A 17,108-nucleotide genomic window follows, 5' to 3' on the forward strand; every position below is an offset into this window, starting at 1 on the left:
TTTCCCAAAATCGAATCTGTCTCCCCCTTCCTCCAAAGGTGGGATTCAGCTATATATATATCTGGCAGGTAAGATTCATGAACAAAATGATATTGTTATGATACAATAAAGTTTGTTCATACTTACCTGGCAGATATATATAATCAAAGTGCCCACCCACCTCCCCTCAGGAGACAGTGGCACTAGAAAAATCTGACAGAAAATGGGAATGGTTCCTTACGCCCGCCTCCCAGCGGCGGGAATGGGTACTACCACCTGGCCGACCACTGCGTGTGCCGGGAGTTTTGAAATTCTGTCGGACTTCGGAGAATACAGCTATATATATATCTGCCAGGTAAGTATGAACAAACTTTATTGTATCATAACAATATCATATTTACATGATGTGGATTTAAAAGTTTACTTGAAAAGATTTTTTATTTTTGTCAAAATAAATGTATGTTCCTTGATTATGTATGCCTTGTACATCTTTTGGAATCTTAATTCAGCATGTTTATATATATATATATATATATATATATATATATATATATATATATATATATATATATATATATATATATATATATATATACATATATATAATTTTTTATTCAGGGCCACAGTAAGCCAATCACAAGAGTGGCACTGTCAGCAGACCTCAGTACCCTATATACCACAGGTGTTGATGGAGCTGTTACATCTTGGGATGTCAAGACAGGTAATGGAGCTTTTGTCTCATGTAACTTTTCATTGCCAATAAAGTAAAGGAAATTAAATTGAATTTTCCTACAGGGATGTGAGGATATAATGGATCATGCATGTGGCCAGTTGCTATTTTTTAAGTTTTTAAAATTTATTCCCAATTACCAAAAGATGGTTCCGTTGGTTCATACTTCTGCAAGAGGGAAAATATACAGGTGACTTTTATCCTGAAGAATTTTACCAATGAATTATTGCATTATTTGAAGAACATTGTAGTTTGTAACTAAATCTACTGATCTAATTTACTGTTGCACAAAGATGCATGAACTACTAACACCCTCCTTTCTTTTGTTGCAATGATTTCTTTGTTTTTACAAATACTTTGATCAATGAATTACAGTGTATGTACTTGGCAAACTGTTCCACAATTTGGTTGTAGACGAAATAAAACATCTTAGCAAACTTAGTGGGTTAATATTAAGCCTGTTGCTAGAAAATGACACGATTTACAGCTACAGCCTGCCTAGTGTTGCAAGCAAAAACTGCTGTGTGTGGTGAGGAAGGGTGCAGAGAAAGTCAGTCATCGTAATGCATTTTATGCAACAAACATATTGAATTCACTTTATTTTATGTCAATGAAAGAATCCATTTTATATTTTCAGGCCAGAATGAAAGAATTGCTGGAAAGGGACACGGTAATCATGTCAGTGGACTCATTATTAAAGATAATCTCATCTACACAGCAGGAATTGATGACACTATAAAGGCAATAGGTAAGACACACTGTATTTTGTTTATTACAGATTGAAAATTGCTATTTTTGAATCTTGCAAATTTTATGCTAAAAAAATTCTTATTTCAAGGAATAAAAGAAATAATTTAGATAAGATTTATTGGTCAAAGAATTCATCTTAGATATCAAACTTTGGTTCTGTGGACGTGTTTTATTTCGAAATACTAAACTGTTTTCTTCTTTTGTAGATCCTGTTGAACATACGTACAATGGCACATCTATTTCTCTAGGATCACAGCCTAAAATGATTGCTCCCATTGAAGATGGAATCATTGCTGTTACAACCAAAGAGGTGAAGTATTTATATTATGCAGGTTCAGTTCATGCATATTTTACAAATGCTCTATGGCACTTTTCAGTAAATTTTAAGCATATGATTGTACTAAGGGTACTAACAGATTTTGGTTTTGCTGGAAGAACCACCCTGAATTGAGCTTTTGTTCATGCAACTTACCTGTCAGATATACATATAGCTGTATTCTTCCGAAGTCTGACAGAATTTTAAAAAAACTTACGACACACGTAGTGGGAGTCAGGTGGTTAGTACCCATTCCCGCCGCTGGGAGGCGGGTATCAGGAACCATTCCCATTTTCTATTCAGATTTTTTCTGTCGCCGGTGCTGTAAACATCTGTTTTCAGCACCTCCGTCTGGAATTTTGGAAACTTTTGGCTGCTTAAGTATCCTGTTTGGTTTTTTGGTATATTGACTTTGGATCGGTAGCTAGGCACACGTTACTTGTGAAATTAATTGGATTTTGGCTTGATTTTCCTTATAACTAAGATCTCTGGGTCTAGTTCGGTTAGCGCCAGGTTTTGCAGTAAGGATGAATGTAGGGTGAGGCTACCGAAAGCATCGGTAGACCCACATACAGTACGTAAGAGTTGTAGAGGGCATGTATGTTTGTATGATGATCGCTGCAAGGAGTGTGAATGTCTTTCTGATTCAGCGTGGAAGTCGTATGAGTCCTATCTTCGCAAGTTGGAGCGGGATAGGGTGAGGAGGTCTTCCTCCAGGAGCGTTTCAGAGAGTAAACATCAGGATATTTCTCCTACTAACCCTTCTTTAGTTTTTGCTTCTCCTAACCCTGTAGTGCTGCCTTCGGGCCCTGAAACAGTGTCTGTGGAGGGTAATGCCCTTGTGTTGATTCTAGAGTCGATACGCAATCTGGAATCGAAAGTGCTCGCCTTGGAAGGCAAAAGTGAAAGTGCAAAGTGCAGCAGTGCCCCTTGTGTTGTGGAGGGTGCGTCAGATCGGCCCCATTTCGCCTCTAGGCCTGGACCTCTGCCGGACTCCCAGGTTTCAGGGGGAGGGCATGTCGAAAGCCGAAGGAGGGTTACGGGGAACCCCCACCGATCTGACGTGCCTTCGGCAGTTTCTGCCAAGGAGCGTGCGCGTGCACGCCTCCTCAAGGAGTGCTTTTCGTCTTCCGAGGCTTCCTCCCCGCGTAAGGGGTGGAGTTCTCATTCGGATTCACGCCCGTTGAAAAGGAGCGTTTGTGAGCGCGTCCTGGCTTTTCTGCTGAACTGCGGTCTTCGCCTGATAGTGCTTTCGCGGCCATCCCGCCGCAGAAGAGGAGTAGGGCGTCATCAGATGATGACTCCTTTGAGTGCCCCAGTCGCTCCAGAGTTTGCTCAGTGGCGGTTCCTGTGAGAAGGAAGAAGGCGTCCCCTCGCCCCTCGCCTTCTCACAGGATCAGCCCCTCTCCTGAGAGCGAGTCTTCTCCTACTGAGAAGATTCTTCGCTCTTTGCAGCAACAACTTGCTGCTGTGATTTCCAAGAGAGAGACGGAACCACGTCGGAGGAGGAAGGATGTCAGGCTGCCCGTCAAGAGATCTAGACAGTCTCCCTCTCCTTTTCCTCGCTCGTCTCTTGTCACCTGTATCATCGCCTTCTAGAGTTCGTGCGGCTCCCCAGCGGCTTTCTAGAGAGTACGAAGACGTCGTTTCTCGCTCTTCACATATGGCGGTTGCTCCTGCTCGTAAGCTTGACACCTGTCAGGAGCGTGACGCTTTTTTGGACGCTTCTGTTGAAGCTCAACCTGATCTTGACGCTCGGCCAGACACCAGTCGAGCGCCAGTGGACGCCAGGCGCTTGCGAGTGGACGCCAAACGCGCGCCAGTAGAAGCCAAGAGTGCGCCAGTGGACGCCAGGCGCGCGCCTGTTGACGCTCGGGTGGACGCTCGTCGACGCCCGCGCGTGTTTGAGGACACTTTTCAGGATTCAACAAGCCTTCAAGAGGTGCACCGTGTTCCGTCTTCGTCTTTACCTGCTCAGGATTCGGCTTTGCCTTCGACTTCGCAACATCGTTTCGATTTGATTCTTGGACCTGAGGGTCTAGTATCGTCGCTAGTTCCTCCTACTTCACCTGTGTCGGAAGGTGAGATAAGCGTGGCTTCAGAAGAAGCTGATGATGAACAACCTCTGGCTCCTGTCTCTTCAGACTACCATGTCTTGACCCACCTTCTTCAGTCTGCGTTCGGAGACACTTTCCAACCTGCAGCTCCTCGCTCTCCCCCCTCTCAACTTTCGTCTTCTAAGATCAACAAAGTTTCGGGGTTTGTTAAAATGAAGAAGTCCCTTTCTACTAAGAGGGCTTTTCGTAAAGTCCACGACTGGATGGAATGAAGGAAGGCTCAAGGCAAGACCTCGTTTGCTCTTCCGCCTTCTAGGCTTAGCGGAAAAGCGGGAATGTGGTATGAGACAGGGGAGGACGTCGGTATCAGACTTCCCTCTTCTGCACAAGGAGACTTTGCAAGTCTTGTAGATGCTTCGAGGAGGTCCCTCCTTTCATCATCCAAAGTGACCTGGTCGACGACGGAGATCGATTATCACCTTAAAGGCCTCTTTCGGACGTTAGAGGTCTTTAACTTCTTAGATTGGTGTCTTGGAGTTCTGGATACCAAGTCTCGGAGTCCCGAATCGGTTAGCCTGGGGGAGCTGTCCAGCGTCATGTCGTGTATGGACAAGGCCGTCAGGGATGGTTCGGAGGAGCTGGCGGTGCATTTTTGCACAGGACTCTTAAAGAAGAGATCCCTGTTTTGCAACTTCACTGCCAAGTCAGTTTCTCCTTCGCAAAAGGCAGAGTTGCTTTTCGCTCCTCTTTCGGATCATCTCTTCTCCCAGGCTATGGTTAAAGACCTTGCAACTAGTCTGCAGGAAAAAGCTACACAGGATCTCCTCGCTCAATCGTCTCGAAGATCTGCAGGCCCTTCGACTTCAGGAGTTCCGATTGCTAAGAAATCGAAGCCCTGTCGAGGTGGATCTTCCTTGAGACTGGCCCCTCGAGGAAGAGGCACTTCCAGAGGCAGAGCCCCTGTGCTTTCAAAGGGCAAGAAGTGAAATAGAAGTCCTTCAGTCACCGGTAGGAGCCAGACTTCAGCTTTTTGCGAAAGCCTGGAGAGAGAGAGGTGCGGGCGCATGGTCGCTGGACATCTTGGAAAAGGGTTACCGTATCCCTTTCCTGAAATCACCCCCGCTGTCTATGACACCCAGGGATATGTCGCCCTCGTACCGGGGGGAAAAACAACAAGTTCTTTTCAATCTGCTCGATCAGATGATCGAAAAAGAAGCAGTAGAACAGGTCTTCGACCTGGAATCCCTGGGGTTTTACAATTGACTGTTCCTGGTGCCAAAGCAGTCAGGAGGATGGCGACCGGTCCTAGATGTGAGCAACCTAAACCTCTTTGTCATCAAGCAGAGGTTCAAGATGGGGACGCCTCAGTCAGTGCTTGGGGCTTTAAGACCGTGGGATTGGATGGTGTCTCTAGATCTCCAGGACGCATATTTTCACGTCCCCATCCATCCCCAGTCAAGAAAGTACCTGCGGTTTGTCCTGAAGGGGAAGGTTTTTCAATTCAGAGCACTCTGTTTCGGACTAAGCACGGCACCGATGGTCTTCACCTTTTTGATGAAGAACATTGCGAGATGGATTCATCTGTCGAAAGTCAGGATCTCTCTCTACTTGGACGACTGGCTCATTCGAGCCTCCTCGATAGCCCGGTGTCTAGAGGACTTTCACTCGACTTTGACGTTAACGAAGTCCCTGGGACTTCTGGTAAACTTCGAAAAGTCACATCTGACCCCTTCTCAGTCCATCGTCTATCTGGGGATTCAGATGGACTCCGTGGCTTTTCGGGCTTTTCTGTCCCAGGGGCGACAGCAACAATGCCTAATCAAAGTGTCAGCCTTTCTGGGGAAAGAATCATGCTGGGTGAGGGAATGGATGAGTCTGCTGGGGACCATTTCCTCACTGGAGAAGTTTGCTTCCCTGGGGAGGTTGCACCTCAGACCTCTTCAGTTCTTTCTTTTGGACAACTGGAAGCACGAGAACGACCTGGAGGGGATCTTGGAGATCTCAGAAGAGGTGAGAGAACACCTAAGATGGTGGTGAGATCCGTTGAAGCTTGCAGAGGGAGTCTCCCTCAAGCTTCAGAGTTCCCGACCTAGTGTTGTTCTCCGACGCGTCTACCACGGGGTGGGGAGCGACACTAGGAGGGAAGGAAGTGTCAGGCACCTGGAGAGGGGAACAGGTGTCCTGGCACATAAACCTCAAGGAACTGGCAGCAGTTCATCTTGCGCTTCAGTTTTTCCAAGACTAAGTCTCTCGCAAGATTGTGCAAATCAACTCGGACAACACCACAGCTCTGGCATACCTCAAGAAACAGGGAGGAACCCACTCTTGGTCCCTGTTCTTCCTTGCAAAGGAGATCTTGTTGTGGGCGAGGGAACACGACGTTACTATCCTGACGAGGTTCGTCTCAGGAGTAGAAAACATCCGTGCAGACCTCCTCAGTCGGCAAGGGCAACTGCTGCCGACAGAATGGACCCTTCACCATGGACGGTCATGCCAAGAAGACTGTGGAAGTCTTGGTGGGGACGTCCTCTCGTGGACATCTTTGCAACTTCGAGAACAAAGAGACTTCCACTGTATTGCTCACCGGTTCTAGACCCAGGAGCAGTGGCAGTAGACGCCCTTCTCTGGGACTGGACAGGACTAGACCTGTATGCCTTTCCCCTGTTCAAGATCCTAGGGGAAGTAATGAGGAAATTCGCAGATTCAGAAGGAGCGAGGATGACACTAATCGCCCCCTTCTGGCCGGCGACCGACTGGTTCACAGAGGTCATGTCCTTCGTGGTGGACTTTCCGAGGACTCTGCCACCAAGGACAGATCTACTCAAACAGCCCCACTTCGAGAGGTACCACAAAAACCTCCCCGCTCTGAGTCTGACTGCGTTCAGACTATCCAGAAGTTGGCCAGAGCGAGGGTTTTTTCAAGACCTGTGGCAAGAGCGATCGCCACTGCAAGGAGAGCTTCCTCTCTTGCAGTGTACCAATCCAAGTGGGCTGTTTTCAGAAGTTGGTGCAGAAAGAAGGGCATTTCCTCCACATCAACCTATGTGAGCCAGATAGCGGACTTCCTCCTCTACTTGAGGAAGGAAGTAAAATTGGTGGTGCCGACAATAAAGGGCTACTTGAGTGTGCTGTCGGTAGTTTTCGGCATAGAGGGCTGGATTTGGGCCAATAACAGAGACCTTCATGATCTCCTAAGGTCTTTTGAGACTACGAAGGTACCTCAACCGAAAGTACCATCTTGGAACTTAGACATAGTTCTTAAGTTCCTTATGTCCAGCCATTTCGAACTGCTTCACACAGCTTTGCTTAGAAACCTGACTAGAAAAACGGTTTTCCTAACTGCTCTGGCGACGGCAAAGAGGGTTAGCAAGATCCAGGCTATAAGCAAGCATATTGGGTTTAAGAACCACAATGCCGTTTGTTCTTTGAGCCCGACGTTCTTGGCAAAGAACGAAAACCCTTCCAACCCTTGGCCCAAGACATTCGAGATTAAGGGTTTGACGGAGATCGTGGGTCGAGAACCAGAGAGAGTCCTGTGCCCTGTCAGGGCTCTCAAATTCTACTTAGAAAAGACGAAGGACTGTAGAGGACCTTCTGGTAACTTGTGGTGCTCTGTCAAGAAGCCAGATCTTCCTATGTCTAAGAACGCTCTAGCGTTCTTCCTTAGAGACACCATTAAAGAAGCTCATTCCTTGTGCAGTGATAGTGATATGAGGCTTTTAAAAGTGAATGCCCACGAAGTGAGGGCTATTTCTACCTCGGTAGCCTTTCACAAAAATATGGCACTCAGTGACATTTTGAGTGCCACCTTTTGGCGGAGCAACTCGGTGTTCGCTTCACACTACCTGCGGGAGGTGAAAGCAACATACGAACATTGCTATTCGCTTGGCCCATACGTCGCCGCAGACACTGTTTTGGGGACAGGAGGTAGCACTCATCCTATCCTTTAGTGGTTAGGTGAGTTTTTTAATATTGTGTGTTTTTTGGTTGTGGGGTCGACCGCCTGAGGCGGATCTCCCTTCCTTTAGCCTAGTTTAGTGGGACTAACCTTTGGTAGACTAGGCCAGGTGGTGTTTTTATTGCTTTGTTGCCTTCATTGCATGGTCAAATGGTCTAGTCACGTCGAGGTCACGTCCCTGTTGACAGATCATCTAGAGCGCACCAGCTACACAGGTCTCTACCTCGCTGGCAACTCTAGTAAAGCAGAAGCAGACTTGGGTGACAGTAATCACGAAGTCAGCTATGCTAACAGGTAAGGAACCAAGATATCAATCATCTGCATGCTTATGTTTCCTAAAATTCTATTCTGTCTCTGCCCACCTCCAAAGGTGGGATTCAGCTATATATATATCTGACAGGTAAGTTGCATGAACAAAATGATATTGTAATGATACAATAAAGTTTGTCCATACTTACCTGGCAGATATATATATTCAAAGTACCCACCCACCTCCCCTCAGGAGACAGTGGGAATAAAAATCTGAATAGAAAATGGGAATGGTTCCTGATACCCGCCTCCCAGCGGCGGGAATGGGTACTAACCACCTGACTCCCACTATGTGTGTCGTAAGTTTTTTTAAATTCTGTCGGACTTCGGAAGAATACAGCTACATATATATCTGCCAGGTAAGTATGAACAAACTTTATTGTATCATTAAAATATCATGTTTGTGTTACTCTCGTTATTTGTAGTAAAATGGCAAGATCATTTATGTATTATTTGGCTTTAGATTATCTTGATACATGTTTAATAATATCCCCACAAAACTTAAGGGCAAATGCATTTTTTTTATTTCCTGGTTTGTAGTGTAGAGAAAAACCAGAGTTCTTGAGACAAATTACCTTTAATTTTGTCATGTATTTAAACTTGAATGAATACGTTAAATAATAAGCCTATTTGAAAAAATGAAATAAACAACTACTGCTGTATCCACAGTAACAGTAGCAACTAGTATGCCACTGTGAAAGGAGGAAATAATGAATGCCACAGCACAGTACCAAGAAAACTCAGATGAATAACATCTTTTCTGGGCTCAGCTCGTGTCGCTGCGCGAAATATCCTTTAATCTATTATTTCTAGGGTAAATGTACTAACACATACCAGAGAATAAATAAAATAAAGAATAAGGTCAGTATAACTGACTCGCTCACCCTCCAAAAGGGTGTCGGTATGAACACTAGGCGAGTGAGACCACTACCACGAGCCAAATGCCAATAGAAATCTCCCACTACAAAACCCTCCAAGAGGAGAGCCGACCCACAGAGTGAGCAGCTCGTACTACTACTACCATCCCATGCTGCCGACTGCTGCGCCTCTAGTGCATCCTTTCAGTTAGAGCACACGAGTCACACGTGCTATTTTTCTCTCTGTGTTTTTGTGCCCTTTCGTTGGATTTTATCTATAATGGAGCGTGCAGCTATCGCAGCAGCTAAGTTAAGTACTCAGTAATTATGGTTAGTTGATTTTTTCCGGCCCTGAGACAGTATTTGCCGTTTTTTAGGTATAAATACGTACTCTGGGTCGAAGCATGGCAGCATGTTCTGCCTCATGGTGGGTTCGTTCCTGGTCTCCCATACCTAGAACATCCCCTTATCTATGTAACGCTCTATATTATTTATCCGTTTTACTTAGGGTACTGTCTACTCAGGTTTGTCATGCATGCATGTCTTTTACCTTATGTAGGCTTCTTCTTTCCAGACCCTAGTCCCGGCTCTTAGTATCGGCCTCTGACTAGCTTTGAGTGGTAGACTTTCCTTCGGGTTAGTCGTACACCCTCCTGGATTTTTCTCCTACGATATTGTTTTCTTTCTTTTATTTTATTTATTTGTACCATGTTTTTTGTATGGTTAGGTTAGTTAGGCGTCTGGCTTAGCCTAGGTCCTGGCTCCTTGAGCCTATACTACCGCTCATCAGTTCGGTTGCTTCCCTATAGCATCTCTCTGATCAGTTGGTTTTGGCCCAGTGGGCCTTTATGCTCCTGCTTTTCAGTTCAGTTGCTTCCCGATAGCATCTCTCTGATCAGTTGGTTGTCCTAGGCTTAGTTGTTTTGTTTTGGTCTTACCGCCTCGTGGTCACCACGCGATCACGAGTCAGCCAGACGCCGCCTGCCCAGTCTCTTTCCCCCCCCTCCCGCTCTTCCATAGAGTCGGGGGAGGGTGGGTAGGTCTGCCCAGTGCTCGCTCCACAATACCCGAGCCTGCTTCCCTCTCTCCCTCCAGGCGGAGGGGCCAGGGAGACGGGGACAGACCCAGACTGGACTCGACCTCTCCGGCTTCTCGGTCCGGCCGCGGTGGTAATGTGGTGGGGGGTACTGGCCTTTCCCCCCCACCCCCACCGTTGCTTCCTTGTCGCTCCGTGTTCGCTCGAGCCTGTATGTCTCGCTCTTTCCCACCTTACTAGGGCTCCTTTCATGACCGGAGTCCTGGCATCCAGCGGAAAGATGTTAGTCCACCCAGTAGAGTGGACCGGAACATACAGTGGGTCCCGCTAACCTTACCGTATTGCCGAGTTACTACACTCCGCTACGCACTGGACTTGGTCCGGCTTCGTTTGAGTGTTAGGTTTAAGTGTTATTAGATTAACTATAAGTTTATCTTAAGTACCTTAACCTTCCCCCCCCCCTTACGTGTCTACCGGATCTCGCCGGGATTATAGCCTATTCAGGCAAAGCAGGGGGGGTTATGCCCAAATTTTTTCCGAGCTCCGGCACGCAACGGAGTTCTTCTGTCCTTTAGCCTGTAAGTGATGTTCTTTAAGATACTCATGTGTCTTCCCACTTACAGACCACCAAACTGTGAGCATCCCGGGATGCGCCGCCACACTTCAGGACCCATGTGGACACGAAGTTTTGCCGGTCCCATGCTCCATGCGCGACTCTGCACGGGGACATCCAGGTCTGGTACCATGAGACGTTGTACCATATGTTACGATCTGGTGAGCCAGCTTTTAGAAGGGGTAAGTATTCCATCTCCGGTAGCTGCTCCGCTTCTGTTTTAGTGCTTAAGTTTTCATCATTCACTTTAACTTTAAGGCATCTAAGTTTAAGTTATACTTTAAGTTTTTAGTTTTTAAGTGATTCTTAAATCTAATCTACGCCCTCTCTTCCAGGCGCCGGCAGTGAGGGATACCGCACTGGCAACCCTGCGGGCCTGGGTCGGCGGTTTTGGGAAGAACGCCGCCAAGGGTATGCCCTACATCTTAGAGAAGCGGTTGGCGCTGTTAATCTTCCCCGGAGGCAAGGCGACCGGATACGTCGACCCAGTAGAGGCGGCCCCGACTATCGCCTTCATCCAACAAACAGCTGGCTGCCTCATTAACTGACCAAAGACCAGGATATCTCCACGGATGTCGCGACTTTGGATATTAATGTAGAACCTATGGTAGGTGTAGACGACCTGTTGGTCGAGGTAGGTATAGTGGACACCCAAGGGTCACCCTTGGGCGATAACTGTTTCTTCTACTCCTGCAACCTCTCCATCCTTCCAAGGCTTTACAAGGTGATGAATTGTATATCTCCTCCTGACGCTTCGGTTAGACCTAAGGTCAAGGGTCAAGCAAGTGAAATCCTTGTCCAAGACGACGTCGTCGTCTAAGAAAGACGGCTTCGGCGTCATCCTCCTCGCGTAAGTCTCCGGCTGGTAATCTCCCGGAGCAGACAGGTCTAAAGCTTCTAGCTCCGGCTCTAAGTCCTCGAGGAGTAAATCCTCCAGAGAGAGATCTCGCCCTCCGGCTGAGTCACCAGTTCCGCTACCCTTGGTTCCGGTTCAGAGCCACCCCTCCACCTCTGCAGCAGCTCCGGCCTTGGACTCCAATGCTGGCCTGTTGCAACAGGTGGGCGACCTGGTTGGGTCCCTTAAGAGTAGCATGGAACAAATGATCTCTCGTTTGTCGGATAGGATTACTTCCCATGACTCCATTATAGCCGGACTGAGAGAAGCCCCTTTAGCCTCTCTCCACTTTCCAATACGAGTGGAACTCAGCTTCCTCCGTATGACTCGCTTACCTCCGTTCTCGATGAACAACCCATGGAAGAGTAGCGTCATACGCCCCCTTCCAGGACGGTCTCATTTCAATACCGGAATTTGGAACTCGAAGGATAGAGGACTTCGAGTTCTACCGGAAGACCTCCAGCCTCCGTTCATAGGCTACGCAAGGCTTACAGCTTCAGCCATGGTTTCGGATGATAGGGTACCAAAGGAGACAGTCCTCTATTCACGAGACCAGGCTCAGAGAGAATGGCTCAGGTGTTTAGAGGACATGGATTGTTCTAATACCAAGATACAACCTTTTAAGAGTCCCTTTACCATTTTCACAATGGATGAGAGTACCCCGCTCCCGTTCCTGACAAAGATCGCGAGGTCTACCATCCCAGCGGCCCAGAAGGGAGAACCCATGCCTCAATTGAAGGAAGCAGATCCCACATCTCCGTTGCTCCCCTCAGCCGGAGAATTGTGGGAAGACTTGCCGAATACCTTCTCAGCTGGCAAACTCAAACCTGACTGTGCTATGGAGCAGTTTGGTGAAAAGCTACCCAGGCTCCCAGATAGCCTTATTCAGGCGGAATTTGACGCGAAATCGCGATTAGCCAGGTCAATTAACTCTATGGCTATGTCCGAGGTAGCAACCATAGCCTACGGCTCAGAACCGCTGTTTAAACTCATGACCAAAGCCCTGACTCAAACGGTACAGTCGGATATGTTTGAGTTTGCCACCGCTAGAACGAATTGTAGGAAGCATGTCCTACAAGAGGCAACCATTCGACATGAGCCGAATAGGTTACTCTCGTCTAGCATCTGGGGAGCAGATCTCTTCCCAGAAGCTATGGTGAAGGAAGTCCAGTCAGAAGCTACGAGGCTGAACCAGAGCCTTAAGGACCGTTGGGGCCTTACGGCTAAGAGGAGGCAAGACCTAACACCTAAAGGTAAGGGGCAGAGGAAACCTAGACGTTTCCATCCTTACCAGAAGAAGCAGCCACGCTTTCCTCAGCAAGTCCCAGCGGTGCCCTTAGTGCAAACAGCCCAACCTTCCACTTCTAAGGGTCAATCACAACCAATTTATGTGATATCCCCTCAGCCTCAGCCCTCCACCTCTTACGCCATCTCTCCAGCTTACAATCAAGCCTTCGAGGGTCAAGCTTCACAGAAGTATGACCGCTCGGGTAAGGGAGGCAGAGGTAAGCGTTCCTTTCGTGGGAGAGGGTCGGGAGGCCCCTTTAATAGGGGAAAGCACTTCAGAGGAGGTCGAGGCGGTTACCAGAACCAATGAAGAACTTCAGGTAGGAGGGAGGCTGTTTCACTTTCGCCACCGGTGGAACTTCAGCGAATGGGCTCAGAGCATAGTGTCAAAAGGCCTGGGTTGGAGCTGGTTGACGAACCCACCTCCATCCAGACCTTTCCGTCAACTTCCTTCCAAGGAATTGACAGAGTACGCAGAGGACCTCCTTCAGAAAGGAGCTATAGCGAGAGTCAAGAGATTGAAATTTCAAGGTTGCTTGTTCAGCGTGCCAAAGAAAGGCTCACAAAAAAGAAGGGAATAATCTTTAGACTTGTCCCGCTTAAACTTAGCCATCCGCTGCGACAAGTTCAAGATGCTCACGATCTCGCAGGTGCGGACCTTACTTCCCCGTGGGGCCGTCACCACCTCTATCGATCTTACAGACGCCTACTATCATATCCCTATTGCAAGACACTTCCGTCCATATCTGGGTTTCAAGATAGGAGACCAGGCATTCTCCTTCAAGGTAGTTCCCTTCGGACTCAACGTGGCACCCAGGGTGTTCACGAAACTAGCGGAAGTGGTAGTGCAACAACTCAGGTCACAAGGGATTATGGTAGTAGCGTATCTCGACGATTGGTTGATCTGGGCTTCAACAGTCGAGGAATGCAACAGAGCTACACTGAAAGTGATTCATTCGTTCCTGGAATATCTAGGCTTCAAGATAAACAGGACCAAGTCAAGACTCACTCCAGAGTCAAACTTTCAGTGGCTGGGCATTCAATGGAATCTATCCTCCCATACTCTGTCGATTCCATCAACCAAAAGGAAAGAAATAGCGAAGTCAGTCAAGCAATTTCTAAGTCACAAACTGGCATCAAGGAGAGCTCAGGAGAGGATCCTGGGTTCTCTCCAGTTTGCATCAGTGACGAACGTCTTAATGAAAGCCAAACTGAAAGACCTAACCAGAATCTGGCGCTCACGAGCAAATGTCAGGTCCAGGGACAAACTATCCTCAGTCCCTCTGATTCTAAAGAATCGACTTCGGCCGTGGGCGAAAGTCAAGAATTTGTCAGTGTCAGTACCCTTCAGTTCCCTCCACCAGGGATCACCATCCACACAGACACGTCCTTAAGCGGTTGGGGAGGTTATTCCCAGGTCAAAAAGGTTCAAGGAACTTGGTCACCTCAGTTCCAGTCAGTTCCATATAAACGTACTGGAGGCAATGGCAGTGTTCTTGACTCTAAAAAGATTACGCCCACCAAAGTACTCCCACATAAAGCTAGTTCTGGACAGCGCAGTGGTAGTACATTGTATAAACAGGGGAGGCTCCAAGTCACGTCATCTAAATCATGTCATGGTAGCCATCTTCTCCCTGGCAGACAAGTTCAGTTGGCATCTCTCCTCCACTCACATAGCTGGAGTGAGAAACGTCATAGCAGACGCGTTATCCCGATCAAGTGCCCTAGAGTCGGAATGGTCACTGGACAACAGTTCGTTCCAATGGATCCTTCAAAGAGTTCCAGGGCTACAAGTGGATCTCTTCGCATCTCAAGCGAATCACAAACTGCCGTGTTATGTAGCCCCCAACCTGGACCCTCTGGCCTATGCCACGGTACGCCACCCTGGCTCTAGACTGGAACAACTGGAAGAAGATTTATGTCTTTCCTCCAGTGAATCTTCTCATGAAAGTTTTTAAACAAACTCAGAACATTCAAGGGTCAAGTGGCTCTAGTAGCCCCAGACTGGCCGAAGAGCAATTGGTATCCCCTAATTCTGGAGCTGGGCCTTCGTCCTCTTCGGATCCCCAATCCCAGGCTCTCCCAGTCAGTACAAACGAAGACTGTGTTCGCTTCCTCAGGGATTCTCAAAACCCTAACTTTATGGACTTCATGAAGTTTGCGGCAAAAAGAGATGCAAATATTGACCCTCAGAATATTCTCTTCTTGGAATCCGATAAAAGGGATTCAACTTTGAGACAGTATGATGCTGCTGTCAAAAAGTTAGCATCTTCCTGAGAGAATCAGATATTAGAATCATGACAGTTAATTCAGCTATATCCTTTTTCAGATCCTTATTTGAAAAAGGTTTAGCAGCTAGCACGATTACGACAAACAAGTCAGCCTTGAAAAAGATATTTCAATTTGGGTTCAACATAGACTTGACGGATTCCTACTTCTCCTCTATTCCTAAGGCATGTGCTAGACTTAGACCTTCTGTAAGGCCTACGTCAGTTTCATGGTTCTTAAACGATGTTCTAAAGCTGGCTTCAGAAACCGATAATGACACATGCTCGTTTATAATGCTCTTAAGAAAAACCCTATTTTTATTAAGCTTAGCTTCAGGAGCAAGAATTTCAGAACTGTCGGCTTTATCCAGAGATCCGGATCATATTCAATTCCTTCCCACAGGGGAAGTCCTACTTTCTCCGGAACGTAGCTTTTTAGCAAAGAATGAAGATCCTTTGATGAGGTGGGAACCTTGGAAGGTACTACCCCTTCCACAAGATGTATCTCTTTGCCCAGTTACAACCTTACGAGCCTTTCTGTCCAGGACCTCCTCATCTTCATCGGGTCCCCTCTTTAAGAGGGAAAAAGGTGGAACTTTATCCATTAAAGGCATCAGGCAACAAATCCTGTACTTTATTAAGCAAGCCAATCCTGACTCTTTCCCCAAAGCACATGATGTCAGGGCAGTAGCCACCTCAATTAATTATTTCCAACACATGAACTTCGATGAGTTGAAAAAGTATACCGGATGGAAATCGCCGACAGTGTTCAAACGTCATTACCTTAAGTCCTTGGAAGCTCTGAAATTTTCAGCAGTAGCAGCGGGTAACATAGTTTCCCCTGACTCTAGTTAATTTGTAGTAGAAGATTCAGTCCTCCTTTCTACCTGCCTCACCCAACAGTTCGTCTATTCCTCCGTGTTCATTTACATTCACCTTGTGTCTTAGCTGCTTTTATAATGATGTAGTGGGTGCCCCTTATTTTTTTTTGCTAGGGACAACTCACAGATGATTATAGATATTGATCTCATGGATGTTACCCCTTATTTTTATGCTAGGGGATACATCTTATTTATAATGGTTACGGGTTTTGTATATTAAGTCATATACATTCCTTATATATTATCATTGTTGATTAATTTGTTCATTTGATTATCTTAATTGCTATTATATTTGATACATGCCTTTACAGTTACCATTTTGTTACATGTAAACCATTTTACCTCTGTACATATGTAAATTACCTTATGATAAGAAACATGATTAGAATTAAGTGTAATTTAAGCATATTTCTAATTTTGTATCACTGTGTATTTGTATCTTTTAGCAATTATATTCTTTTTTATATTTATTTTCTCTTTTATTTGAGACCTATTCTGATTTATTTTATTACTTTTGTTTACATCTTGTGCTATTTCTCTGGTACGATTTCGCGCAGCGACACGAGCTGAGCCCAGAAAAGGGATTTTGACGTAAGGAAAAATCTATTTCTGGGCGATTGGCTCGTGTCGCCAGCGAAATCCCACCCTACCCATCCCTTCGCCCAAGATTGCCTGCTAACTTCAGGATGGCCACTAGAGGCGCAGCAGTCGGCAGCATGGGATGGAGTAGTAGTAGTACGAGCTGCTCACTCTGTGGGTCGGCTCTCCTCTTGGAGGGTTTTTGTAGTGGGAGATTTCTATTGGCATTTGGCTCGTGGTAGTGGTCTCACTCGCCTAGTGTTCATACCGACACCCTTTTGGAGGGTGAGCGAGTCAGTTATACTGACCTTTTTTTCTTTATTTTATTTATTCTCTGGTATTGTGTTAGTACATTTACCCTAGAAATAATAGATTAAAGGATATTTCGCTGGCGACACGAGCCAATCGCCAGAAATAGATTTTTCCTTACGTCAAAATCCCTTTTTTTCCTTCTTGGCCATTGAAATATGACCTTGAAATGCAAGACAGGACTTTTCACATTACAAGATCTTTCAAGTTGGCATGTCTGAAACTGTTTGACACAGAGGAAGGTTGAATTATGATTAAGGGGCTGAGATGACCCTCTGGGTTTTC

The 17,108-nt window shown here is 46.5% G+C and overlaps 1 protein-coding gene and 1 pseudogene across 1 annotated transcript in view; one reads left to right on the plus strand and one right to left on the minus strand.

The window, feature by feature from the left end:
- The window catches only part of LOC135213358 (actin-interacting protein 1-like), a 135,643-nt pseudogene that overhangs the window by 83,283 nt on the left and 35,252 nt on the right, over positions 1-17,108 (minus strand).
- Positions 1-17,108, plus strand: part of LOC135213151 (actin-interacting protein 1-like) — a gene marked incomplete at its 5' end in the record, with an annotated part of 36,001 nt that overhangs the window by 16,930 nt on the left and 1,963 nt on the right. Inside the window, 3 exon segments of the mRNA XM_064247094.1 lie at positions 598-700; positions 1,347-1,457; positions 1,666-1,769. Coding sequence (XP_064103164.1) covers positions 598-700; positions 1,347-1,457; positions 1,666-1,769 — 318 coding nt within the window.

The sequence above is a fragment of the Macrobrachium nipponense genome, chromosome 42 (genome assembly GCF_015104395.2).
Source record: "Macrobrachium nipponense isolate FS-2020 chromosome 42, ASM1510439v2, whole genome shotgun sequence".
Classification (NCBI taxonomy): Eukaryota; Metazoa; Arthropoda; class Malacostraca; order Decapoda; family Palaemonidae; genus Macrobrachium; species Macrobrachium nipponense.